Genomic DNA, 24,348 nt, shown 5'->3' on the forward strand with positions numbered 1-24,348 from the left:
CCTCCCATTTTCCACCAGTTCGTTCCTAACTTTCTCTTTCATCCTTCACCGCCCCTCTCACCGCCCTCGCCACCGCTTTTATCATCCAGAATAATGGCTGATTCCGACATCTCTTGTTTCGGGCCTTCCCCGCCCATCCTTTACCACAATTTAGGTATTGATTACATACCAACGTTTGATCTCAATTCGGAGCCTCTCTGGCCCGACGAAGAACCTTTCTCGCTCGACGAAGAAACTCTCCATTTCTGGGACTGGCTCTCCTATGAAATGCTCGACATTATGCCTGTCGATCCCTTTGAAGTGCGCATGCGCTTCACCCAGCAGCTCCAGCATCTCAGCGCCTCCGTCACCTCGTCCAAGAAAGCGGCGCAATATGCACTCAAGCACCGCGACCTGGATGAGGACCTCCACTCATGCATTCTGGAGCAGCTGGAGAAAGTACGTATATTGTTTAGGAATATGGATGACTGAATGCTGACCTGTGTTACTTTGCAGAGCAACATGAACACTCGGGCCAATATCATGTCCTTTATTGAGCAATTCTGTGAGATGGCTGTAAAAGAGGACCACGAGCCTTACGTTCGGATGATGCAGCGTGACATTCTCCGTGTTGTGGATGCAGTCGTTCCCCCCGATGGATCCGGTGCAGCCAACATCAAGCATGTTCAACATGTACTGGACAATCTGCAACACAAGGAAATCCTCTCCGCCGAGACTGTAGCTGAGATCGATGCCGCGCTCAAAGACCGCGATACCCACCCCGAGCACTATGACAACGACGAGGAAGGGGCTCAGGAGGAAAGCAGTCAGTCCAAGACTGGCAGCCCCCGCAACGTCAAGGCTCAGGGTATGCGTCCGGACAAGCGAGAGATCGAGCAGAGAGTCGAGGAAGATCGCGAGCGCAACAAGCGTCTGAGAGAGAGCATGTGGGCTGTCAGTGGGGATACCCAGGAGGAATCGCACCGAAACTGGGATGCAGTTAGCGACACCAACTCGGATGACATCCGCGACGCTGAAGAAGAGGTCATGGAGCAGGCCCAAGTGGCTGCCGAGATGCGCGGAGAGCTCTGATTTCCATCTTCGATCATCACCATCTCCTATCATTACCATCCTGCATCACTATCATCCCCTATCATTATGACCACCTCCCATCTTTACCACCTCCCACCTTTACCACATCCTATCCTTACCGTCTCCCTTCATCACTATCCCCCATCTTTACTATCCCATGTCTCTATCCTCCCTCATCCTTACCATCACACATCATCACGATCATGTATCACGGAATGTTTGTTGTTTTCAGGTTTGCATAAACAGTGCAGGCGTCATGTTTTGTCGGGCATCTTTCTAGGTGGAAAAGTATCAGGCTGCATTTTACGGTCTCACGGCGTTATGGCATATGAGCTACGATTGTGATACCCATTTCGTCGTTCACAAGACCTTGTACTAGCTTTCAATCGCAAGCCTAGGTCAGACATATTCTTATCATCTTCCCAGTCCTAATTTTCCATTTTTTTTTCAATTCCAAAAAGGACAACGAGCAGGGTAGGCCTGGATCTCGCAAGGTAGGGACAGACTTTATAGCCCTCGTACCTCGTTAACTTTAACCTCTATTTTTTTGTTGTCCAGAATTGACTTAAAAATTTGGGCAAAGTGCAATTTGTATAGATAGAGCAGATCCTATGGTGCCAAGACTTTGTGGGGATCGGGAAATTTTAAGACCGAGCGATTTTTTTTGGGCTGGCGCATCACGCTGCAGCTTCAATCACAAGTACCTCGCCCTGGGACTGGTGCCGTCTCCCTCTTTCATTCTGTTTTGTTTTTGGCCTCTATGTTCTCCAATATTGTGACTGCGGCCAAAGGACTATTTGCGCGACACGAGTCTCAAACCCCACTCGCAGACTCTGCTGGTGCCACCACCGCAACTACATCCGACATGGTGACCGCTACCAGAAGAGGGACGGTCACGTCTAATCCGACCGAAGGGCCGACCACCAACGGTGCTGCTAAGCAGGGCAAGCGCAAGGCTCAGCCGGTGACCACGGAGAAGACGAATGACAAGCAGAGCAAGCGGAGGAAGAGGAATAGCTTGGAAGCAGAGATTACAACGATGGAGGAGTCCTCAGCGGATGAGGAGTCGGCACCCAAGAAGCACTTCCGCTTTGGCAGCGAAGACCCAGAGCCCTCTGTTCCAGAGACACGCCCCGAGTCAGTCCCAGTGAAGCCTGAGCAGGATGAAGACGAGGATAGCGATAGCGATGACGATGCGCCTGAGACCATCGACAATTCTGCGCAGCTCTTGAAGATCAAGGAACAGGCCAGGAAGCAGGAAAAGGCAAAGCAACAGTACGTTTCGTCTCCTCCTTGACCATGCTTGTTCGAATCCACTTGACTCACAGTTCATAATAGAGAGGAGCAACTGAAGAGGGAAAAGCGGCGAAAGCTCGACGAAACCCGCAAGTTGCAAGCCAAGTCCAAGCCCAAGGAAATTACAGCTCCCAGCGAGGACCTTCTCTCCGAAAGCACTGCCACCGTGCAAGGCGACAATACCGAAGATGCACGACGACGTGCTCTGCCCGCTTTGCTCCCCGACGATATCCTGAACGCCGAGCCAGTTGCTCGTCCTCCGACGCCGCCTGCCGAAGATAACTCTGGGTTTGCCATTCCGAAAAAGTCGAACAAGTTGAGATTCCTAGAGAAGAGTGAGAAGGCTCCCAGGGATGTTCAAGTAGGCGATGTCACTATTCGAGTGCTTGATGCCCCGTCTACGAAACAAAGTTCGAAGCCTGCGTTGCCCCCCAAAGCTTCCAAGGGCGGGCGGGGTCTGAAGGAGGGATGGCTCAAGCAACAAAAGAGCACAGCACACGTCAACGGTCTACGGAGGACAGCTGGCGGCTCTTCTGGGTTTAAACGTCGATGAAGTTTAAATATCTGCGGTTTATCTTGAAAAGTGTCAAAGGCGCATCATAGCACGGTCCATGGGGTAATGTCTACATTTTTGTTTGGATGGAGTTCCTACTGTACATAGATTACCTATTACCCTTTTAAAGGGGGCAGATGAAAAAAAAAGATCCAATATGAATTCTCAAAAGAAATATACATTCTTCGGTTGTCCCTTTCCCCAGCATGTTTGATCTGGCATGTCCTACCTTGAATCTTCGAAACGCCGCCTCCAGATTATTAAGAGTGGGGACTGTCGCAATTCACGTGGGGAGCTCCGACCTTGGAAGCTCTGACTTTTCCCAGCTTCATCGCTGCTCAACTCCCTCCGGCGCTTCTGTCGCCTGCTCAGTCACGATGTCTCCGGCAGCAGAAGAAGCTCCTCTATTGCCTCAAGCAAATCCGGCCTCACCGCGGACGACCAGGTCATCCCGGTCGGTGACGTTCAACCCGCTGACGACAATCAGTACCTACGGCGGCACCACCTCCTCCGATCCTACCTTTCGCCCTCTTCAGACCGGCTCTCCTCCTGTTCAGAATATCAATGCTACTGGAGGTGCTCCTAGACCGGGCAGTCAGCCCATGCTCTCGGCCTTGAACAGCAAACTCCGTCGTCGAAACAGTCATGGCGCTCCCTTGACTACGCCGCCCCCGGCTGCTCCCAAGATCGGACCGCAACGTACAACCAAGAAAGCACAGAAGCTCAAGCTCCTCCCAGACCCGGTAACCGCTGAAGAGGAAGAGGGTTTCGATGGAGATTTCCCTCGGGACGTCTATTCACAGATCACCCGCATCAAAGAGCCTGCAGCTCGCAGTCATGCCGCTCGACTGGGAAAAGCCGACCGCGACCGCATTCCACGAGTCACAGCATACTGTACGGCCAACTCTTATCGACTAGAGGGCGTGGTCAAGTTCTTGAAATCCCGTGCCAAAACCCGTGGAGCGAACCCTAAGCTGTTCGACGAGTGTGTCTTCTCCCCATTCGATTACCAGTACGAAGAGAAGCAAAAGGGAAGCCGGTTCTTCCCTAGCGCAGGAGGCAATGGACACCATGAACGAAGAACAAGCGAGCGGAGATACTCAGATAGTGCGGTGGAAGTGGAAGATAACACAAAAACCCGACGGGAAGATCTCATCGACTTCCACGACGAAGCTGGCCGTCCCGGTGATGTCAGCTCCGAACATGCAGTTTCTACTCCACAATCGGACGAGGCCTTTGAGATCGACACTACCATTCACACCCCCGAGGTCTTCCTGTTCGACTATGGTACCGTGGTGATATGGGGTATGACGCCGGCACATGAATCCCGGTTCTTGTCTGATATATCGAAATTTGCATCCTCAATATTGAGTCCGGACGATACGCAGATTGAGAACTTCAACTTCTACTATGCTCGAGAATACCAGGCAAGGATATACAATGACTTCATCTCTTTGCGAGAACCTCGAAACCACATGATCAAGCTGGCCATCTCTCATGCGTTAGCTCAGTCGGTCAAGACGTCACTCTTTGAAGACCTGGTGTCAGAAACCATTTCCGACACTGCACCGCTACCGGCTCAAATCGCGCAGACTGGTAGTGTCAACCTCACGCGTCGGCAGATCAACATGCAGATTGGCGAGTTGTTCATCCTGCGAATCAATATTCACTTGCAGGGATCTGTCCTAGATAGTCCTGAGCTTTTCTGGGCGGAACCGCAGCTTGAACCCGTCTACCAGGCCGTCCGAAGTTACTTGGAAATGGATCAGCGTGTCAGTCTGCTTACTGAGCGATTGGATGTCATTGCCGATCTTCTAGCCGTGCTTAAGGATCAATTGACCCATCGCCATGGTGAATATCTTGAATGGATTGGTAAGTTTTAGTACGCTGAAATTGTGTCAAGGGTGTTGCTAACGTTGCGCTCCAGTCATTGTTCTAATTGCAGCCGAAATCTTGGTCGCCGCCATCAATATTGTCGTCGACTTATATGCAGGTGTCGACTAAGCTGAGGAGCTTAACAATCGAGAAGGCAAATCGCGCGAACATTGAGAAGATACAAGTCTACATGCTACTTGTACGACATGCGATGTGGTACAATACCACACTAACCATCAACCCTGTTCCGGTCCACAAATATGAGCCAGTGTGGCCACAAGTCCGGCAGGGGTCCTTTACTTCGAGATTCTCCATGCCCTTGAACTACAGACCAGGCTTGCAATTGTACAACCTTTGCAAGGCATCCACTTCCTCGACATCTCCATGTACCACCATCTCAGCAGCTAACTGCCTTCCCCGTATGTGAAGGAGTGGCTATCCCGTCATTACTACAATAATTCTGTCCGTCTACTTAAGGTTACCGGTGTTGGAGTTAGTGTGTTCTTTTATTTCCAGGGGAACGGAGTCAAGGCGCTGGGCTTGCACTGTAAATGGGATATTCATGTTCATACAATCGCCAATGCATATGTATCAGATTCGATTAACCTTTCACCGACAGGCATATGAGGGTCCAACCTTCCGCTATGTCTAAATATGTTTCCGAGGGGGAATTAAGGCAAATCAGTTCTAGTAATGATTTTGGTATTGTTTCATCATATTCAGACACGAATCACCGAAGATCAAAAAGAAAGCCATCAAAATAAGCACTAAACCCATAACCAGCGCTGTATGAAAAAAAAAAAAAATCCCAAGCAAATAACAAAACAGGCCATAGCCCATAATCCACGGATAGAAGAATAAAAGACCACAATCAGATAAAATAAAAGAAACCCAGCCCAAAAAAACGAACCAGTATGAGTCAACCCACAGAATTATGGATTCAATCCCATTCAATCGATCTCATCAAGGTCACACGCCCTTACCCCTGCTCAACCTTGGGCTCCTTGCTATCCACATCCATAGGCGTAGCCCCATCATCAGCGCCCGTCTCGCCGGCCTGCGCATCGGACTGTGCATCCCGGTTATCCCCTTCAGCGGGCGTCTCGGAATCCTGCACGCCATTGCTGCCGGTCTTCACGCGGAACGATGAGGTGAGCTCCTGTTGACTCGGGGCCGGAGCTAGACGTGGTAGAGAGGCGGAATTTGCGTCGCCATCTCCCGCCTCGCCGGCGTTGTCTTGAGCGGGAGTATCTTCGTCGCCGCCCTCGGCGGGCAGGTTTGATTTGCGGGAGCGCTTAACGCGGAGTGGGCGTTCTTCGGGCTATGTGAGAGGTAGAAGTTAGCAGGGAGCTCAATTCGTAAGATCAGTCCGATGCCTAAAAACGCAAACAACACCGCCCGGTATATAGACTGGACAGAAACCCAGGAGTCCAGAACAAATCAAACCAGACCAAAAAGAGAATTGAACGTACAGTAGGAGGTTGCTCATCCGAACTACCCTCAGTCTCATCCTCAAGATACCCGCCATTCGCACCCTGCGACGCCCCCGATGCACCAAGCCCATTCAACACCGCCGCATTAGACATCATAGCCGCAGCGCGGGCCCGTAGTTCCGGGTCCGCCGTCCCAGCAGCGGCCTCGTCAGCCATACCGGTGACCTTGGCGAGACGCTCCAGCAGCATGCAGGACTCGAGGCGCATCTTCTGGATGTATTGGTAACCGCGGAGGTTGCGGGTGCGCATGAGCTCGTTTTCCGCTTCGACTTCGGCGAGGCGTTTCTTGAGGGCGGCGCATTTGCGCTTGTAGGCGATTTCGACGCTGGGTGGGTTTGCGGTTGTTGTTGGGCGGGTTTCCATTGTGGGTGGTTGTGAGGGAGGTTGAATTGGATGAAAGGAGAAGGGAGATTGTGTGGTGAAGGGTGTAGGTGGAGATTTTGAGTGCTGTTGGCTTTGCAATTGAGGGTCAATGGATGGATGAATGGGTGGATTGAGGTGGAGAGTTCGGAGTGGATGCGGTTGACACGGAGCGTGTAAAAGAGGCGGGTGCAGAGGATGCCGACGGGATGAGCTCCACAGGTGAGATATATACCAAAATTTTAATGGGTATATAAGCTGTGAAGAATGTTAAAGAGCTGTCGGAGCCTGGTTCCTGGCGTGCAAAGGAGATGAAGGAGTCGAACGTTTCTACGGCGCGATATGTTTCTGCCGCGATATCAAAGGCGGTGAATGCTTCCATTTGCATTGCAGAACTAAACTTGATAACTTGATAACTTGACAAAGGCACCAAAAAACACCTAGTACACGCTTACTCGATCAACTATGCACTTCTATCTAATGACCACCGGTGGTGGGTAGGCCCAGGAAGACCTTGAAAGAGTCATAACTGTGGTCATAGTCAGCTACCGAGGCTCGGATTAGTTCATACGATGGATTCAACTTACATCAACCACTGGAAGCCTGTTAGAGTACCCAGCATGACGATACGCACTGGCAGGCCATTCCACAGACCAGAGAAGCCAATGTTTCCATAGATTCGAGAAACAGCCTTCATAGCACCCTCACCAGCTATTCAATCCGATCAGTATATATATCCAACCTGGGCTCTCAAGGGAACCTAGGAAATGATAACTCACGCTTTCGATCGGCATTCAACTTGCTCACCATAACATCGGCCGGATGACTGACAACCGCACAGAAGATACCAGCAATATATCCACCCAAGAAACTCACCCCAGTCTGTGTCAACTGACCATAACTCTCCTTGGGCTTCCCCAGATACCGATAAATCTGATTAACCGTCTCCTCAAAGGTCGCAAACTTAGTCATAGTGTAGGGAATCTGACGCGCCCACAGCGGATACAATCCCCGATACAGACCAGCCATGCCCTCCTTCGCGACAACCCGGCTCCAGCCCTCGCGCAGGTTATTCGCATAGGGCGGCAGGGTAGTCTGCATGCGGACTTTGATCGCCTCCATCGGACACAGGGCCATATCGGCGAAGAATTCGGCCGATGCAGACGCGCCCAGGAAGACCAGAGTGCGGTTAGACTCAGGGAATAGCGTGTCGCCATATAGATGCTTGAAGTACTCGTAGAGACCGTACTTGCCGGCACCTTGGAACGAGTAGCCCAGGAAAGTGGGCGACCAACCGAAGAAGACGCCGCGGAGGCCCTCCTTGGCGAAGATGGAGCGCCATGCGGAGACGTTAGATGTGTAGATCTTGGGGTCGACTTGACGACGGCACTTGACGAGATCAAGGGGTGTTACGGCGGTGTGTGTTGGTCCTGCGTGAGACGAGATATTGGGTCAATTGAACTGCGGGGAAGGGGGAGGAGAGATGGAGCTGCTAGAGACATACCACAAGCTATACGCAGTCGCAATGATCAATGTTAGTTACTGTCATAATGATCATCAATTAAGGAAAGACGACATAAGACATACCAATAATACCGCCAAGGGCACAGCTGACGAAATACTTGCCCGAGTTAGGCTCGATCTTCCCAAAGGGAAGCTGGCGTTCTTGCATGGCCATAGTTGCTGGTTTCTATGCGCACGGTGTATCAACACGACGTAACCAGAAAGGAAAGAAACAAAAGTAGAGAAAGAAATACTGTAGAGAGGAGAGAGAGTCCAAGGCACAAGGAACCGGACAAGGGAGAACGAGAGCCGAAGCAACCAGGATTAAAGGCCAAAAAGGCCCATGGCGTCAGTGCACCCTCCCATTCCTACATTAATGCATTGCTTATCCTCCAGTGCTAGCTTGAGTTATCCACTATGAACGAACGGGCTCGACGGGAACGGTTACGCCGGCACAGATTGGGGCTGGGCCGTGGGACGGGGCTTATCAGTTGCTACGATCGTCGATCTTCTCAGTAACTTGCTCCGAGGGGATCCCTTGATTGATGCCGGTCCAGCCATGTTCCGGTTCCTGAGAATTTATTAGTCTATCATCTCGTCCTATAATTACCCAACTATATTTCTATGCTTGGCTATAAGTGATACTCTGACGATATCCAAGCTGCGTCCCCGCAACTTTAGTCCAAGGGCCCTAGACATGACGTCACGAGATCCGAGCGGTGCCGCCGACTCCACCGGGCCAACTAATCAGTACAAAGTATAGAGCTAGTCCGTTGTAGTTATATGAGATCGTGCCAGGTTGCTTTATGACCGGCGAGTTATAAGCCATCAATTCATTCATATAGAGCTGAGTATTAATTACCTGATTGTCGCTTGTCACCTAGTTCATACAGTGTTCACTATTAAGGCCCTAGTCTACTTCCAGAGGCCATTTCATCCAACACCGCGCCACTCAGTAAATTAGAACAAGATATACAGGATAATGGATTAATTCATTACATTATCCATCACATACATCCTGCTTAGAAAAGAAAACATCGTTAAATCAAGGGCGAATCTACGACGCCAGCTCTTTATTACCTAGTAGGATAGGAAGTCATGATCTAGAAAGTAGAGCAATCAAGCTTGGGTGTCGTATTATGATGTTTATTGTATTCAAAACCAGTTATTATGACATAAGTATCTCACGAACCGATATCAAATGAGATAGGGCCAGGCAATTCTGCATCCCACAAATATAGAGTAGATTGTACACCTGCCCAAATATATCGCACAGCATGCGACAAACATAAGCATCTATGCGCTAGAGAAAACATGGTCCCTACACTCCCTACTTAGGAGCCAACCACGGGCGTTCCAGAGGACTGAGGGTCTGCATGCATCCGCTCCGCTTCACGCGCCAGAATAAGCGCTAACTTAATACCGAGCGAGGATCCAATCCGCGAAAGCACGGTGCGAATCTGTTGGACCTGCGTCGGGGTCGGCATCCCGCAAGACAATATATACCACAACGGCCAGAGCAGGCCGTAGCCCTGTGCGGCACGGATCGACCTCGAGTTATCCTTGGGATTCGTAGGTCGTCCGAGGGTGTCGACGTCTGATAAAGAAAAGGGGAGGCTTCGACACGTATCCGTTGTCATTTCTTGTATGACAGCTCGTAAACTGTTCTCGTCGAGTTTGCCCTCGACGGGTGCTGTGTCGCCGGGTGATTGATTCTTCTGATTGATAGAGATAAGAGTGCGATTGAGGTTGAGGAGGAGTTGTTGGAGCATCACGCGGACAGCGCGGTAGTAGCCCCAGATCACGGCGTTGGAGATGCGGTTGTAGGTTAGGAGGGTTCGCCTTCGGCGGAGTAGACGACTAATGGGAGCCAGCGATCTGGGAGGTGGAGGGTCCATTGGGAGAGTGCAAAGTCACATTCTTGACCGGTAGTTATCCAGGATTCGACGGTGGCCTGGTCTGGCGAGCTTGGGCCGGCTTGCATGGATAGAAAAAGTTGGCTGAGTTTGGTTGCTGAGAGCATGAGGCTCTCGATGGGGTCGTTTTCATTGAGCATACCCATGACCCAGGCAAAATCGCATCGAGGTTTGTCTCCTAATGCGAGGATCTCAACATACTATCGGCGTAAACTATTAGCAAACCGCAACTGATGTGAAAGGAGCTGTGAACTGTAGGACATACCGTATGCGTATAGGCAAAACTGAACATATCGCGCCCTCGCTGATGACCTAACTGATCCTCGCCTCGCAACTTCATGAGAAACTCAAATCCAGCCGTATGGGAACTGAACAAGCCATTCCGTTCGCCGGTGATATCTTCAAACAAGGAGAGAAGCACCACAGACGCAAAAGTCTCATCCTTAACCGCCTGATCCGGCGAAGCCAGCGCCGTCCGCAGACTGCGAATCGCCTTCCCATAGCCCTGCCGCGCCTTGATCATCAGCGGCGGCGCATTCGTTGCATTAGCCAGAGTCATCAGAGCCGTTGCATCTACCGCCCATCTCAGACAGGTAGACGGTGCGCTCTCGCCTCCCAGGCTGACCTCGCCGCAGTGCGCATACAATGGGGGTAAATACTCGAGATGGCCCATGCCATCCTCATTATCAGCGTGGATGGTGTATTGATCAAAAAAATAACACAGAGCGCGCTGTTCCCAAGTTGCATCTTGGACGCGGTGCAGCGTCAATGCCGACTCTTGAGATGGGCGTGCTTGCTTCTCCGAGACAGTCGAGGTCTGAGATTTTGGCGTGTGTACTTGACTCGTGGGTGCAGAAGAACTAGAGCTTGAACTGGAGCTGGAGCTCGAGCTTGCATCTTTCTTGGCTAGCCGCTCAACCTTCCGGGTCTCGTTGCGGAAGACTGCATCGGGCCTGTAGCCAGGACATGGGCGCCCGTAGACAGCACAGTTTCGACAACTGGGGCGGGCTTCATCGCACTAGAGACTCGATTTAGTATGTATTCACACGGCAACTGATAACCTCGATAGCTCGAGGATGTATAAACAAGCATCCTAAAATGCCAACAGTGGATATTCAACACCCTAACCGGGTATATTTTTTTCTCTCTTTCTTACCTTGATCTTCCGCTTTCGACACAGGTAACATCCGGTGCTCGGCTTACCCCCATAGACCATTGTTCAGCCCCAACAACTCCAACACGGACACACAAAAGGCTCCGGAAATTGCGATCGAAGTAAAAAAACGTGACTAAATCCCGTCCTCCGAACCGCTAGGGTCGCAAAAAGGCTCCGCGCCCTCTAGATCTGGGGGGGAAGATGGGGGTTCCACAAAACGGGGGGAGGGACGGGCACGCTTATCGTCCACGGGCTGCAAATCAACTCGGCTGCCTGATCCGAGAGCCTCCCATGTGCATCGTAAAGAACGAGATGGGCACGAGAGCTTGGAAACAGACTGTTTAAATTGGGTTATCGGGGACCAATGTTTATGGAGCCCGGATTGAGGAGACGAGGAAGAGAGGACAGAAGGTAGTGGGGGTTTCAAATTGATTTGGTGAAAGCTTCTTTGAGACTTCCCCGGTTGGAAGTGCGGATGCTTGCGGGCTTTGGATATTAGTCAGCTGTGTCTTGTTCAGGGTGGCCCTCGAATGATCACGTTTGGAGTCGATATATTTGCGGGAGATATAGAAAAAAAAGCAAAAATGAAACATTCACAGGCTTCAGGCTTGGGTCATTTGACTGTCATACTATATAATTCGGGGAGCAAACAATTGGCCCGGTGGCGCTGCGGCTGCATGAGCTGGGCCCTGAATCGGTGAGATCAATCACGAAGCAGTCATCGAGTAACAAATTAATCAGCTGAACTACAATGAGACTCTGGCCAAGTGCATCAATAAGTGAAAATGCAGTTCATTCAAACTGATGAGCGCAAAAATAACAACAAAGAATCCCAAGGCCGAGGTATCATCAGTCTCCAAAATCCAGACAAAACAGAAAACTAGACTCCGAAATGACTCAGACCAGCCCAATGCTGGTAGTTAACTATGACAATGACAAAGGGTAGATGCCTCCAAGGCGTCGAGAAAGATCGGATTCAAGATCAAGACAACTACACAAACGACCACTCCCTCTCCACAAGGAGGATTAAAAAACTCCACAGATGACAGGCCTTTTCTCCAGAATCAACAAGATCGAAAACAAGAATTGCAACACCAAATATGCAATGGCCCAGTGCTGTGGAGAGCACGGAGCATGGCGAATGGGATGAGCCTAGGCTGGGAAAACACCAGCAGATCACTCGGAACAAATCAAACATGCTTCGGAACAGACAAAAGAAAGAATGAAAAGACAGAAATCCCCCGGCGCTGGTACAACAAATGATGGATATCCGAAGTCGTTAGGTTAGATAGATTGCGAATTATATTGGAACAAAATATTTCGATTATCGAGGGCTGGGTTGAATTAAGATGGCGCATCGGGCATGGGTTGGTCGCTGTCACTGACAGAAGGTATCGTTGGTGGAGGGTCAGAGAACAACGTACGACGGCGAGGATGGACGGAGAGCTCAGTGTCGACGGTCGAGCCAATGCCTGGTGTACTGGAGGCACTCTCGATAACCACGGCATCGTCGGCATCATCTGGTGGCGGAGAGAAGGACCAGACCTGTATGACAGTAAGCAAATGCACTAACAGAGGCGATGTGACCCAGATGGGCAATAGACAATGACATACCTCCATCACCGTTCGGCCAGACCGACTCGCCATAATCACAGCTTTCTCCTCTTCGAAAGCAACCCTCCAAACCGCCTCGGCTGGACTCGACAATTCTCGCAGCAGCTGGCCGGTTTGCAAGTTCCACACTTTAACGCGGCCATCACTGCCGCCGCTCACTATCCTGGTATTATCAAACTGAAGACTAGTCACGCTATTATCGTGAGCCGCTAACCGATGGATCGGGGCCATCTTGGTCAATGACCAAACCCGGACGGAACCATCCGAGCCACCGGTAACCAACGTATCGCCACGCATCTGCAACTGTCCTACCAGGGATGTATGCCCTTGCAGGATAGCGTGGCACTGTCCAGAATGTGGGTCCCAGATGCGGACGCTCGTATCCAAGCTTCCCGTTGCGATACGCCGCCCATCGAAGGCGATCGCGTAGATCTGGCTGAAATGTCCAGACAACGTCCGTATACAGCGACCTTGGGATATGCTCCATATCCGGGCTGTCGTGTCGTAACTGCCGGATACGACGAGATCGCCATGAATCGCCAGACAGCGCACACTCGCCTGGTGCCCGACGAGGACATTGCGACACGTCCCTGTGGCTAGATCCCATATACGTAAAGTCGTGTCTCTTGAGCCCGAGATGGCCGTATTCCGATCGGACATTTTGAGACATCGTACTGTTGACGTGTGGCCGCGTAACAAATGGATTCCCGCACTAGAACGGAGATGAGTTATCAGCTCCTGCAAAGTTGGCCTGCGCAACCCGAAACTTACCCAGTCGCCATGTTCCACACTCGCACCTCTCGATCGCAACCTCCGCTGACCAAAATGTCATCCCAAGGAACCATGGCCCAAACCCCCATCACGTGCCCTTGGAGGGTCTTTTGGTTGTCCCCGTTGGTATCGTAGACATGAATCTTGGCATTATCCAGGGCAACGACGATGTATTTCGAGGTGAGGTGTAGACTCGTTACCACGCCCTGGTCAGGGGTGATGTGACGCTGTGTACACCTGCCACCTTTATTCCACGCTGATTCCACCATATATTTCTGTTTAAACTGGGATCGATATGACACTGGCCGGGTTCGGCGTCGTCTTGATGGGAAGCTGGTTGGGGGCAACCATTCACCCGACAACGTGCGGGGTAGTTCGGGGGCACTCTCAACGGAGGAGTGGTCGGTTGATGCCGTTAACCGTCGAAGACTGGCCATAGCGCGCGAGTCCGGAGTCGGGTCGACGGAACGAGCGGTGAACGAGTCCAAGTCATCCTCTTCCGAGATGCGGCGCACCGAGTATGCGTGTTTCTCGCAGAGGTTCTTCCAGGTAATGTCATCGTTAAGAAGTTCGCGCCATCGTCGGGATACCTGCGATGCTCGGGCGAGCGTCTTCGGATCGTCGATAAATGATAGGACCTACAAAGTTGTGGTGAACCTCGGTCAGCACTTTCTCATTTCTTTCCTGGTTTGTCGGGGACTTTGTAGATGTCTCACTCTCAAGCACAACTCATTCGGAAACACTTGAAATGGATCCTTTCGTAACCTGGGCCCAACGTAACTTGAGACAAAGCTCAGCTGTTGGCTATCACAAACATCCAAGATACTCTCGAGGAGTTTCTGCTTGCGGGAGTTGGATAAGGTGCTGAAGTGGATGCGCAGATTCAACAAAAACGTATTTTCCTCATCGTCTGCGGATTGCCAGTTCGGTGGACCCTGGTGAGGTGTAGGACTAGGCGCGGGAGTTGGAGGAGATGCGGGAGCTGACGGTAGTAGGTTTGCGGGAATCGGGGTGACGGTTTTCTTGGAGGCGCTGAGGGAGCGAGCAGGGGTGCTGGTAAAGGAAGAGACGGAATCGCGAGTTGAGCTCGTAGAGTGTGAGTCTAGCTGATCGGAGATGGGCTGCGAACTGATCGGCCCATCGGCCATGTCACTAAAAGCTGGATCGGGATCCATCGCAAGAGCAACCCGGACGGGGGGTTGAGATCCAGACCCGCTGGTTATGATCCCGTCACGCTTTAAGGATTATTCGAAAAAAAAGTAAATGCCGTGCGCCAGGCTAGCTTTCAGCAGCCGGCATATAGAAAATAAAAGAAGAGCTTTTGTTCGGGTGGCGGTCTGAGGGGGGTCAGAGGGAGAAATTTGGAGAGCGGTATGAGGGGCGTCGGTGTCGTCGTATCGGGAGGCTGGCCACGGGGGTGACCGAGGACAAGGGGAGTCGAAGATGAAGTGGAGATAAGCGAAAGCTGTCGGATGTCGGCCGGTCCTGACTGGTCGGGTGTATCGAGTCGTTTTTTCTTATTTTCTGATTTCCTTCTCCTCCCCGAGGATTAGCCCAGACAAAAGGCGGAAGAATGGCGGAGGAGTTCGATCAGAGAAAGGGACATTCCGGAGTCTGATGTCGTGACCGGCGACTGACAAAGCCGCCAAGCTCTCCCCGAGAGGGCTCCACTCCGCAGATGCGATGAAACACTCCGTGTATTCCGCCTTCATCTTATTCCCCATCATGGGGATCGGTTTTTTTTCAGGGCTAGACGCGACAGGCTAGACAGAACACCTGAGCCTCCCGTCTTCTCCTGATACTAAGATGACAATCTCCGTCAGAGGCAACGAGGCAACGGAGCCAGCCACCGACCAGCAGATCAGGAGGCTAAATGGGCCGTTCCCCAGATCGACTGCCGAGATGAGCCAAAAATGGGCCCAAAAGGGCCAAAAAGGGCGAAAAAAAGCAGGCAGCCAATCTACGCCTCCCGTCTGGCGCCGAGAATCCAGGCCTTCCAAGCGCGCGCAACCCGGCCCGATGTCCGCAATGCCCGCAATTGCTCGTTAACTTTGGCTGCCTCGTTCAATTCGATGCGCGTCGACTAGATCGTCTTTAGATTAGATCGATATCGACCATGCACATCGCCCGGAGTCCGTGGGTAGCCGAGCGGCTCGCAGACAAGTCGACCATGGATCAACCCGTTAGGCGAAGATGATTCAGACTGACGAGACTGACGAATGCTTTCATCACCCACCCTAGCATGGTGATTAAAACATGAGCGTGGTCGCCCACGTCGAGGACAACCTTTGAGAGGGATCCGGGTATTTTATAACTGAATGACACGGGATTCAGACGTTGACTCGCGCCCAACGTCACGCTACGTCGATGTGATCGTGAGAGAGAAACATGCAATTATGACCATCGGCACACGCCTGCATTATACAGAAAAAAAAGGTAAACAGATCTAGTAGCACATTTCGATTCCTCCCCGTGATCCTCATCCAACCAGGCATCTCACGGGGAAAGAAGTAAAAGAAAAGGAAAAAGGTAATATGGAGGACAGTGAGAAAACGAGGTAAAAAAGTAAAAAAAAAAAAAAAAAAAAAAGACAAGAGGCCATCCAAGATCGGCATTTCTAGCAACAATTGTCAAACAAGAGGGTATATGGTCCCGAGTCAATCTCGTTGAAATGCCCAAAAGCGGCCAAGGAGAAAAGAGGTGAAGAGATCGTCATACGGAGCTCATGTCGATGATGAGTTGTATGCAATGAATAGGGGATGATAAGAAATGAAAGGAAACGTTTTTTTAATGAGCATGTCCAATCTGCAAGAAGAGCGGCAGGATCATGCCCAGCACGGATGCAATCAAGTCGCGCATCGACTTGTCCGAGCCATTTGGCGAGTCACGAGAGTCTCCGTAGCCATTCGAAGACACCTCCCGTGAATTCGAGCCCGGTCCATTCTCTTGCATCGTGTGCATAGCAACATACCTAAGCCGTAGTTAGTACCCCTTGCAAACACGCCTGTCCGAGATAAGATACTCACAAGAAAGTGCCACCGGAGAAGAGCAAAAGCATTCCAGTGCGCCATAGAGAGCCAGCCTCGTCGCCGCTAGAAGATCCAACCATATGTGCAAAGAGGAAAGTCGCCAATGCACCGACGGGGGCGGCCAGACTAAACACCAACAAATGCGCCCTCGCCGTGCGGCTCGACAGCCCCTGCTTCAACAAAATCGATGTCAAGCCGAAGGAAGCAGGCGCCTTGTGCACCATGATGGCCAGGAAAATGATGAAGCTGAGACCTGTATCGGTGCTGGATGCGCCCAACGCGATACCGTCCGCCGCCGCATGAATTACCAAACCCGTCGTAGTTGCAAAGCTGTGGCCCCGGCGAGAACTGGAGTGGCCTGCGTCGAGGAGACCGCCATTGCGAATGGGGGAGGAACTGCGCCGCAGGCCGGACCCAAGATTATCGAGAGAGATATGATAGGGCTGTCGGTCAGGTTTGGTCGGAGAAGCGAATTCGGGGATTTTATCAATAAGATACATCAGAATGAATCCACTGATGAGGGCGATACCGATCCAGGCATGCGGGGAGCTTTCTTCTTCTTCCTCCTCATCATGTTCCTTCGACTTTTCACTTGAGGTCTCGTCCTTGCGCGCAATCAGCACATGTGATTCCTCCAAGGCTGCTTCTCTGTTGACGAGCGGCAATGTGTGTTCACTATCGAGCTCGAGGAAGGACACTGGTGTACTCGAGGGCAATGCCGATTCATGGCCATCCTCGTTCAATATTTGTGTAGAAACGGACCCCTGCGAGGCCCAGTCGACATTGGTTGCGCGGGCGCCGATACTTTTCCGGCTGACAGAACTGGCGCTGTAGAGGGTCTCAATGCCCTCAGGTATAATCACGATCAAAGAAGTACCAACCAACACTCCCATGCCAATCGAGGAGATTAATCGTAGTTGGGAGGCGGATAGTGTAAAGGCAAGAGGTAATGAGCCGACAACAAAGGACCTATGCGAATCCAAGAGAATGTTAGCTCCTTTTCCATGTTGTCTGCAATACCCTCATCGGCTGGCAATGGAGTCTCACGTCACTGCCATCACAATGCTCAAAGCGAGCAGAGTGAAGAGTCCTTCCATGGTGTCCTTTTATCCTCTTGTCCCGAGCTTTCGCACTTGTGCCACCAGCTCTACAACCAGTCAATCATGGTGCCCAATCCGGTAAATGGGGGTAATGAGAGTCGCAGCGAATGCACCCGATCGAGGACTGCGGGTGTTCGGGGATATGGAATGAGGAAGGGGAGAAGGGTAGAGTGTAGTTGTTCAAGGGCGATCGGAGACGGAGGAGGGATGGCGAGACGAGGACCCACGCGGCCTGAGGTTCTCCGATTCTCTTCTCAGGTACCGCCCGCTAAATTTGGATCAAAACATGCCGCATGCTGATTCGGGACTCCCTCTGTATAAGAAAGATCCTACTATTTGTTTGTTCTATTTCTGCTTTATTTCCAAATTGAATATAATTACGAAATCCTTCGTCTGGTCGGTTCTAGCATCTGTCGTCCTACATAAGAAGAGGCTTTGCTCCACAATAAGAGCGGACCAGATGATCTGGCCTCAAAAGTAATCAATATGGTAAACTTGTACTACAATTCTCATACTTATTATTATATTCATTTCATATAGAACCCGGTTAACCTTCATAGGTCCAGCTAATAGCAACTATTTTACTCTTGAGCTAGAAATACTCTATTACTATTACATATAACGTTGGTCCGGTCCTTCTTGGGTTTAAAAACATACATCATGGATACTGTATACTGTTTCATTTCTTTGAAGCTACCATGAGTCGAATTGTTATACCACCTGGGTGAAGTTGACCGTTTTGTATGCGCTCACTAAGCCACCGACTTGCCCTTTCAACACGCTCATATACACATTCATCACAGATATAATCGCCTGCCCCCAATATAAATTTTCCTTTTTCAGGTTTAAAGACCAGAGGTTTACCCTGGGAGCTCTGAACCTCCCACCGTCCCTTACTTCCAATGCTTTCGTCTCCATCATCTATCTTCGCGTCGACAATCACAAACAAGACTTCCAAGCGAGGAAACCGTAGAGACAACTCATCAAATGCATCGCTTCGCAGGAGGGACTCCAGTAGAGCGATATATTTGATATCCTCTTGGCCAGAAGTGTTTTCGCTTTCGAGGCCCAAATCTCCCTGTCCGTTTTGCGGCTCAAGACAGAAAGTTTTGAACTTATCGGGTGGGATATACATAATGTCGCGCATTGGATCGAAGGACCTCACAAAGCTATGGGACTGTGTTCTTTTGCGAAATTTTATCTCAATTCCTTCTTCGCGCATCCAAATCAAGGCTACCCCGCGGGCCTCGCGGCAAACGAAGACCAGCGGCACCACTATAGCGGTGCGTAATAAACCTCGTCGAAAGCCTATATACATAGTTAGATCGATAAAACTGTTGATCAGAAGTTGGAAGTTCAGGCCACACACAGTTCTTTCTGTAGGTATACAAGACCAGTCCAATGTCGGGAACAGCGTAGCGCCATACCTGATTGCGGAGTTCTCCAGGGAGTCGCGAAAAGAGAGGGAACGTAGACGATACGGTTTCCAAGGTTGACATGCTGTCTCTCTTTCCTATTGCAAGCCTTATATTACAGGGCATTAAACGATTGTTTCGAAGGAAAACCTCAGCTTCATGGCGGATTGACGTGCCGAGTTGTCGTTGTTGGTACCTTTGACCAGAAGTGGAGGCCAGCTGAACAACACAGCACGAAGCCTCGAGTCTTGACAGGGGCATGCAACCACTAACCAATCAAGCCCGTATTAGCCTTAATAGCTCATTTAATTGGCTTGCAAGATGCATTAGAGTTTTCAGATGAATCCAAAACTAATCTATCCATCAAGTCGTACAATCCATTAAAGTGAAAACAAGCCAAGATCTATAAGCCCCCTAAAACAAAGCCATCAACGCCTAAGTCATTCTATCGAGATAATTCAAGAGCAAAAAAGTTCCAAAGAACATCATGCACGGTGCTTCGAATCGACGTCCACCAACTCTACCACGCTGTGCGTCTCCGATCGGGAGGTATAATTCACCGAATAGCTGACGGATTTGTTGATGTTGCTGTTTTCCCCAGTATGTTTGTTGTAGCCTTCCCTGGTGTGCGAAGCGTACGTTCGGCGGGCAGATCCAATCAAGCCAGGGAACCAGCGACCAACGAGGGCTCTGAATGCAGGCAGGCAGGCACACATGACGGAGATCTGGACCTCAATCACGGACCAGTGGATAAGAGGGAACAACCCAAGGGTCTGGTTGATGCCCCAGCGATTGTTCCAGAATACGACGACTCGAATGATGGCGATAATAGTGAGCCTAGCAAGAATTATCAGTACTAGTACGCAGAAGAAGACAGAGAGGGTACATACACTGATCCCACTGCGAACATCAATGCCACAGCAATCTTCTTTTTCAGTGGTAGCTGCAATTTGATCACCTCCCAAACGGGCATCAGAATTAAGACCGAGTCAACAAAGATATTGACGAGACAGTTAATAAGGATAGAGACGATGAAATTGATGCACTGTCCAGACTCCTCGCCCGTCCAGCCCGTCCACGTCAAACGAGTCGGCAAGCAACGAAGGGAATCAACAAAGGCCCAGGAAATGCCAATGCCAGCATTCACACCGATCAGGGCATATGCGGCATATCGGAATGAGCGGGTCTGGAAGATTCGGAGGAGGAAGAGGCACACGGAGATCTTTGAGAGAGAAATTTGGATCTTATACATCACGGCAAGGCCTTGGAAGAGCTAGTGTGGATTAGACTTGGGGTTTGAAGATCCCGGAGAGGTGAGCTAACCTGGTAGAACTTGGTGATGTCGGAGAATGGTACATCCCAGATATTGCGGCCAAAGCCATAACGAATCACTAGCTTTGGTAAGTTCAAGTCGATAAATTTAGTGTCGTAATTTCGAGAGGTTTATGCTTACTTTCACAGTTAATAGCATAGATGGCAACGCCGAGTATCTTTGAGTCTATCAGTATCGTCTAGAAGATCGAGTGATGACAACTGGATGACTTACAAAGGCAACAATGATGGTATAGTCGTCCCAACCCCATCCTCCTGCCAGACCACTACTCTTGGCAATGATTCTTGTTATGAAGAAAAACGTGGCCAGGATAAAAGGAACCAACGTTGCAGCACTGACCACAGAAGGGCCTTGACGAGGTGTGATGTTGCACTCTTTCTCATAGAGTTTATATGTGGCTGAGAACGTTAGCCGGGGATGGTGTCAATCAGACACAGATAAAACATACTAAAGTACTCCTTCACAGTACAGTTGCTCGAAACACAGTTCAATAACGAAGTTGGACGCGAATCACTAGTGCAGAAACAGGAAGTGTTGTTGAGCGAGCAGTCAGAAAATAGTTGCTCATCGCAAGTAATCTAGCCATAAACAGTCAGCAAGAGATAAAAAGAGAGTCCTTCTTTGGAATATCTTCATACTGCACAAGAAGGAAACTCATCCAAGTCCACCTCTGCTGCACGCAACCCAATCACGAGCAGAGCCAAGAGAACAAACAGACACCGATGAAACCTCATGGTGATGGGGTAGGCAATTGAAAGTATGCCTTTTGCAAAGTGACGAGAAGAGAAACTTTACTCTTGGCTGGGGTAGCTGCTGCTTTTGTTTCGGCTTCGGTATTAATGTCCCGGTTAAGCAGCGTGGAGCATTGTCTCGCGTGCGCAAAGCCAGAATCTCCATCTCCACAGCTGAAAGTCATCTATTTCGCACGATGGCATCAAAGTCTCGGCTCCAGCCGCCGTTTGTTTGGCCTATGCATTCGATCATCGGGGACTACTCTGGACCGCGGATCTTGGGTCCAGTTGAAACGAGCCCTAAAATGTTTCCACCGGTGAGCGCTTGATTGGGAAGGTGGTCCGCTCCAAATCTCCCCCCATTATTACGGTGTGTATTCTCATGAATCGGGGGCAAATATCTTGCGAGGATCCACAATTATGTTTGGAAGAGCTCCGATTGTCTCCGCTTAGATCCAAGGGTAAGTTCAGCCTCATAGGGACTATTGCTGACTAGAAGAAAAAATTACAACATCGACGCCAACTGTTTTGAGCTACAACACGTGGCAGAGATCTAGTCCCTGAGAACCGAACTTTGGGAACCTTAATCGCCGCGTGGCTTGCAAGCCCAATTTTGGATGCATATCATTATCTAGATCTTGAAATTCGTGCTAGTGCTGCAGCTTGAACGCCCTGGTCATTTCGAAAAGTGGAACTGAAAGCTGATCTCGGCGACAACAAATGACCGACCACCTGGGGGTGAGACTATCCCCCACGCAATACGTTCATAGCCGAGTTGTCCCCTGTGCCTGGATCGTTTATATTGGATACCCTCTGTAATCGCAAATCAGAAGTGGGGATGCTGAAGAAAACATGAAAAAAAATCCCTGGCCAAGAGCCCGACAAGCCGAAAAGAGCCGTCTTTAGCCTCCGCCAAGACAAGGCCATTCGAACTTTGCAAGAAGGGGCAATCCCCACAACGATGGGAAAACTTTTCCAGGGGTCATTATTATTGTGCACTACGGAGTAGACACTTGAATAATGCAGTCGCAGATACTTCTATAGCCCTTCGTCGGTACCGAAGGCTCGATCTAGTGTTTAAACAAGCAAGTTTAGGTAAGGGGGATCTCGATGGTACATTGGGAGTTTCTTTTCGAATTGGGATTACGTTTACATGAGAGAGAAAAAAAGATTAAGTGGGTAAACTCCCATCGAGTTTATCTTCTTGAGAGGGTCTTCTCCATTTTGAGTACATACGTTCGTGTATCCCGAGGGAAGCATACAGTCCACAGCTAACGCTAGGTGCAGTCTATGAGAGCGACGCCGATCTAGCCGTAGAACTCCCAAGTAAGTTTCTGCGTGGATACATATTGAGGCTACTTACAAGGGCTTTTATCAAGATAGGGTGTTGAAATTGCGACAGTGCATAAATGATGATTAAGGATTGCACCGAACGATCAGTGGGCATGCTACATCTGCCGAAGCGGATCCACCGCGTATATCGCAATAAACAAGTAATCTGCAAGTCTTGAGGCTTTAATTTAAGTATTTTGACTGATATTGCAGATCAGAGTTCTCTTCAGTGTTCCAGCCAATCTGAATAAGGTTGGTTTTATGTCATATTTTCCTTGAAAATTGGCTCGTTCAACAGGTGCCCCGGGTCATGCTCGATATATATCACCACCCCAGGCACTATGCCTCCCACTACAAGCAATTCCCGCCCAGTCGCGGACAACTAACAAATTATTCTCCACCTTATTGTGTTCAATTTAATCTAGTTTCGAAGAACACGTGAAAATTTAGGGGTTTTAGAGGACACAGATGAGATGCCAAGATCGCAAAATTTCCCGGGGGAACCAGGACATTGACAATACGGTCGGGTAGTCAACATGAATTGAGGCTCTCACAATATTTGTAAATTCTTTTAAGCAACCGATCAACCAGGAAAGTTGCCAATCGCTGGGAACTGCTTTTCTGGTTAGTATTCGGGAGCGCTAGGGGTTCAGACATTGGCTATGATGATTGTGCTAATAAGGGATACCAATTCATTTATTTGATCCCAAAGATTCAGAGACCTAAAAACTTCGGCAAGAGGACGTGTAATTTTGGCATGATTTCAGGATAGTCTTCTCTTGAGCAAATTCATATTTGACAGTTTGAACAGTTTAGTGTGTCTCTAGAAGGCCCATCGGAGATGACTTGGACTCGGACGAAAAATGTTAAGCTCACAGTAAAAGTGGCCTAGAGGATGGAAAGCTAAGCATTACAGATACACAATCAATATTTATATTAATGCTTCCCTTTTCATTTTTGTATTTCTGGCTAGACGGCTATAATTACAACTAGAATCCGTTGAATTCGGACGATGACAATGAACAATGGGAGTAGAGCCTGTTATCCGAGGAAAGCTGGATGAATCAAATTAACTTATGCAACGATCGGCGACTCCTATTAAATCCAGTATTCAAGTGACGATGCTGGATAGTGAACTTGGGGTAAAATAGACGAGCATGCTAGTGCTATGGTGAAATCGTCACACAAGCTAGGGAGGGCGTGATGTGTCGACCCTGTTGGCAACGAAGGATGCTACGGTGATCACGACGCCTGCGCTGAATAGGGTCTAGTTTACTGTCACTGCAAGCCCCGTTGCGAATGCGGGCAAAATTATGTTTTCAAAGTCGGTTTTGGTGATGAGGTTACGAATGTCCACTTGTTCTTAGCTCATAAATGATCAAGAATAATTCGTGTGCACTAAGCGAAACTAGCTTAGCTGTAGAGACGGGATGGAAGAAGGGTCAAGCGGATCCATCTTCAACACGAGCTAACAGTGCCCTCACCTGCATCAAGTGAAGTTGGAAGTGCATGGTAGCTGATCGTTTTCATCATCTGGGAGTAAAAAGGAAGCGATCGACTGGAGTGGCCCTAGGCTAAGGTCCAGCCGGTCTAGAATGAGAATACCTGTACTCCGTATGCAGTACGGATATTTCATAAAGTCCGCTGTCTAGTGGCATATGTACGGATTTGTTTTTGACAGCACTTAATCCCCGAGCTTGGGTCACAACAGAAGTCATGGTTAACCTAAGTTTAAGTTCCTGATCCCGCAGAACATTGGGCGCTAGTGTGAACCCTAAATAATAGTAAGCTTACAGTAGA

At 49.9% G+C, this 24,348-nt stretch overlaps 10 protein-coding genes across 10 annotated transcripts; 3 read left to right on the forward strand and 7 right to left on the reverse strand.

Moving 5' to 3' along the window:
- Positions 1–93: 93 nt before the first annotated feature.
- N7496_009250 (CTD kinase subunit gamma) lies at positions 94–1,071 on the forward strand (the record flags this gene model as incomplete). The annotated part of the gene is made up of 2 exons (XM_056702164.1): positions 94–438; positions 496–1,071. 2 exons carry the CDS (start codon positions 94–96, stop codon positions 1,069–1,071), a joined length of 921 nt encoding a protein of 306 aa, XP_056551164.1.
- A 760-nt stretch (positions 1,072–1,831) lies between these two features.
- On the forward strand, positions 1,832–2,920 carry N7496_009251 (uncharacterized protein; the record flags this gene model as incomplete). Its single annotated transcript, XM_056702165.1, has 2 exons — positions 1,832–2,346; positions 2,410–2,920. 2 exons carry the CDS (start codon positions 1,832–1,834, stop codon positions 2,918–2,920), a joined length of 1,026 nt encoding a protein of 341 aa, XP_056551165.1.
- Positions 2,921–3,297: 377 nt separating this feature from the next.
- N7496_009252 (YagE family protein) lies at positions 3,298–4,924 on the forward strand (the record flags this gene model as incomplete). Its single annotated transcript, XM_056702166.1, has 2 exons — positions 3,298–4,792; positions 4,848–4,924. 2 exons carry the CDS (start codon positions 3,298–3,300, stop codon positions 4,922–4,924), a joined length of 1,572 nt encoding a protein of 523 aa, XP_056551166.1.
- Positions 4,925–5,774: 850 nt separating this feature from the next.
- On the reverse strand, positions 5,775–6,651 carry N7496_009253 (uncharacterized protein; the record flags this gene model as incomplete). Its single annotated transcript, XM_056702167.1, has 2 exons — positions 5,775–6,116; positions 6,268–6,651. The coding sequence occupies 2 exons, from the start codon at positions 6,649–6,651 to the stop codon at positions 5,775–5,777; spliced, it is 726 nt and encodes a 241-aa protein (XP_056551167.1).
- Positions 6,652–7,125: 474 nt separating this feature from the next.
- Positions 7,126–8,326, reverse strand: N7496_009254 (putative mitochondrial phosphate transporter Pic2; the record flags this gene model as incomplete). The annotated part of the gene is made up of 5 exons (XM_056702168.1): positions 7,126–7,177; positions 7,236–7,359; positions 7,428–8,078; positions 8,153–8,158; positions 8,236–8,326. The coding sequence occupies 5 exons, from the start codon at positions 8,324–8,326 to the stop codon at positions 7,126–7,128; spliced, it is 924 nt and encodes a 307-aa protein (XP_056551168.1).
- Positions 8,327–9,485: 1,159 nt separating this feature from the next.
- Positions 9,486–9,923, reverse strand: N7496_009255 (uncharacterized protein; the record flags this gene model as incomplete). Its single annotated transcript, XM_056702169.1, has 1 exon — positions 9,486–9,923. The coding sequence occupies one exon, from the start codon at positions 9,921–9,923 to the stop codon at positions 9,486–9,488; it is 438 nt and encodes a 145-aa protein (XP_056551169.1).
- A 56-nt stretch (positions 9,924–9,979) lies between these two features.
- N7496_009256 (Zn(II)2Cys6 transcription factor domain-containing protein) lies at positions 9,980–11,283 on the reverse strand (the record flags this gene model as incomplete). Its single annotated transcript, XM_056702170.1, has 3 exons — positions 9,980–10,267; positions 10,333–11,085; positions 11,224–11,283. The coding sequence occupies 3 exons, from the start codon at positions 11,281–11,283 to the stop codon at positions 9,980–9,982; spliced, it is 1,101 nt and encodes a 366-aa protein (XP_056551170.1).
- A 1,284-nt stretch (positions 11,284–12,567) lies between these two features.
- On the reverse strand, positions 12,568–14,783 carry N7496_009257 (F-box/WD repeat-containing protein; the record flags this gene model as incomplete). Its single annotated transcript, XM_056702171.1, has 4 exons — positions 12,568–12,768; positions 12,838–13,549; positions 13,609–14,246; positions 14,325–14,783. 4 exons carry the CDS (start codon positions 14,781–14,783, stop codon positions 12,568–12,570), a joined length of 2,010 nt encoding a protein of 669 aa, XP_056551171.1.
- Positions 14,784–16,395: 1,612 nt separating this feature from the next.
- N7496_009258 (Mn(2+) transporter ATX2) lies at positions 16,396–17,734 on the reverse strand (the record flags this gene model as incomplete). Its single annotated transcript, XM_056702172.1, has 3 exons — positions 16,396–16,579; positions 16,635–17,606; positions 17,685–17,734. The coding sequence occupies 3 exons, from the start codon at positions 17,732–17,734 to the stop codon at positions 16,396–16,398; spliced, it is 1,206 nt and encodes a 401-aa protein (XP_056551172.1).
- A 1,903-nt stretch (positions 17,735–19,637) lies between these two features.
- On the reverse strand, positions 19,638–21,219 carry N7496_009259 (CFEM domain-containing protein; the record flags this gene model as incomplete). Its single annotated transcript, XM_056702173.1, has 7 exons — positions 19,638–19,989; positions 20,043–20,425; positions 20,476–20,543; positions 20,606–20,642; positions 20,699–20,883; positions 20,934–21,063; positions 21,124–21,219. The coding sequence occupies 7 exons, from the start codon at positions 21,217–21,219 to the stop codon at positions 19,638–19,640; spliced, it is 1,251 nt and encodes a 416-aa protein (XP_056551173.1).
- Between the last annotated feature and the right edge of the window lie 3,129 nt (positions 21,220–24,348).

This window comes from Penicillium cataractarum (assembly GCF_028827025.1).
Source record: "Penicillium cataractarum strain IBT 29864 chromosome Unknown utg000008l, whole genome shotgun sequence".
NCBI lineage: Eukaryota > Fungi > Ascomycota > Eurotiomycetes > Eurotiales > Aspergillaceae > Penicillium > Penicillium cataractarum.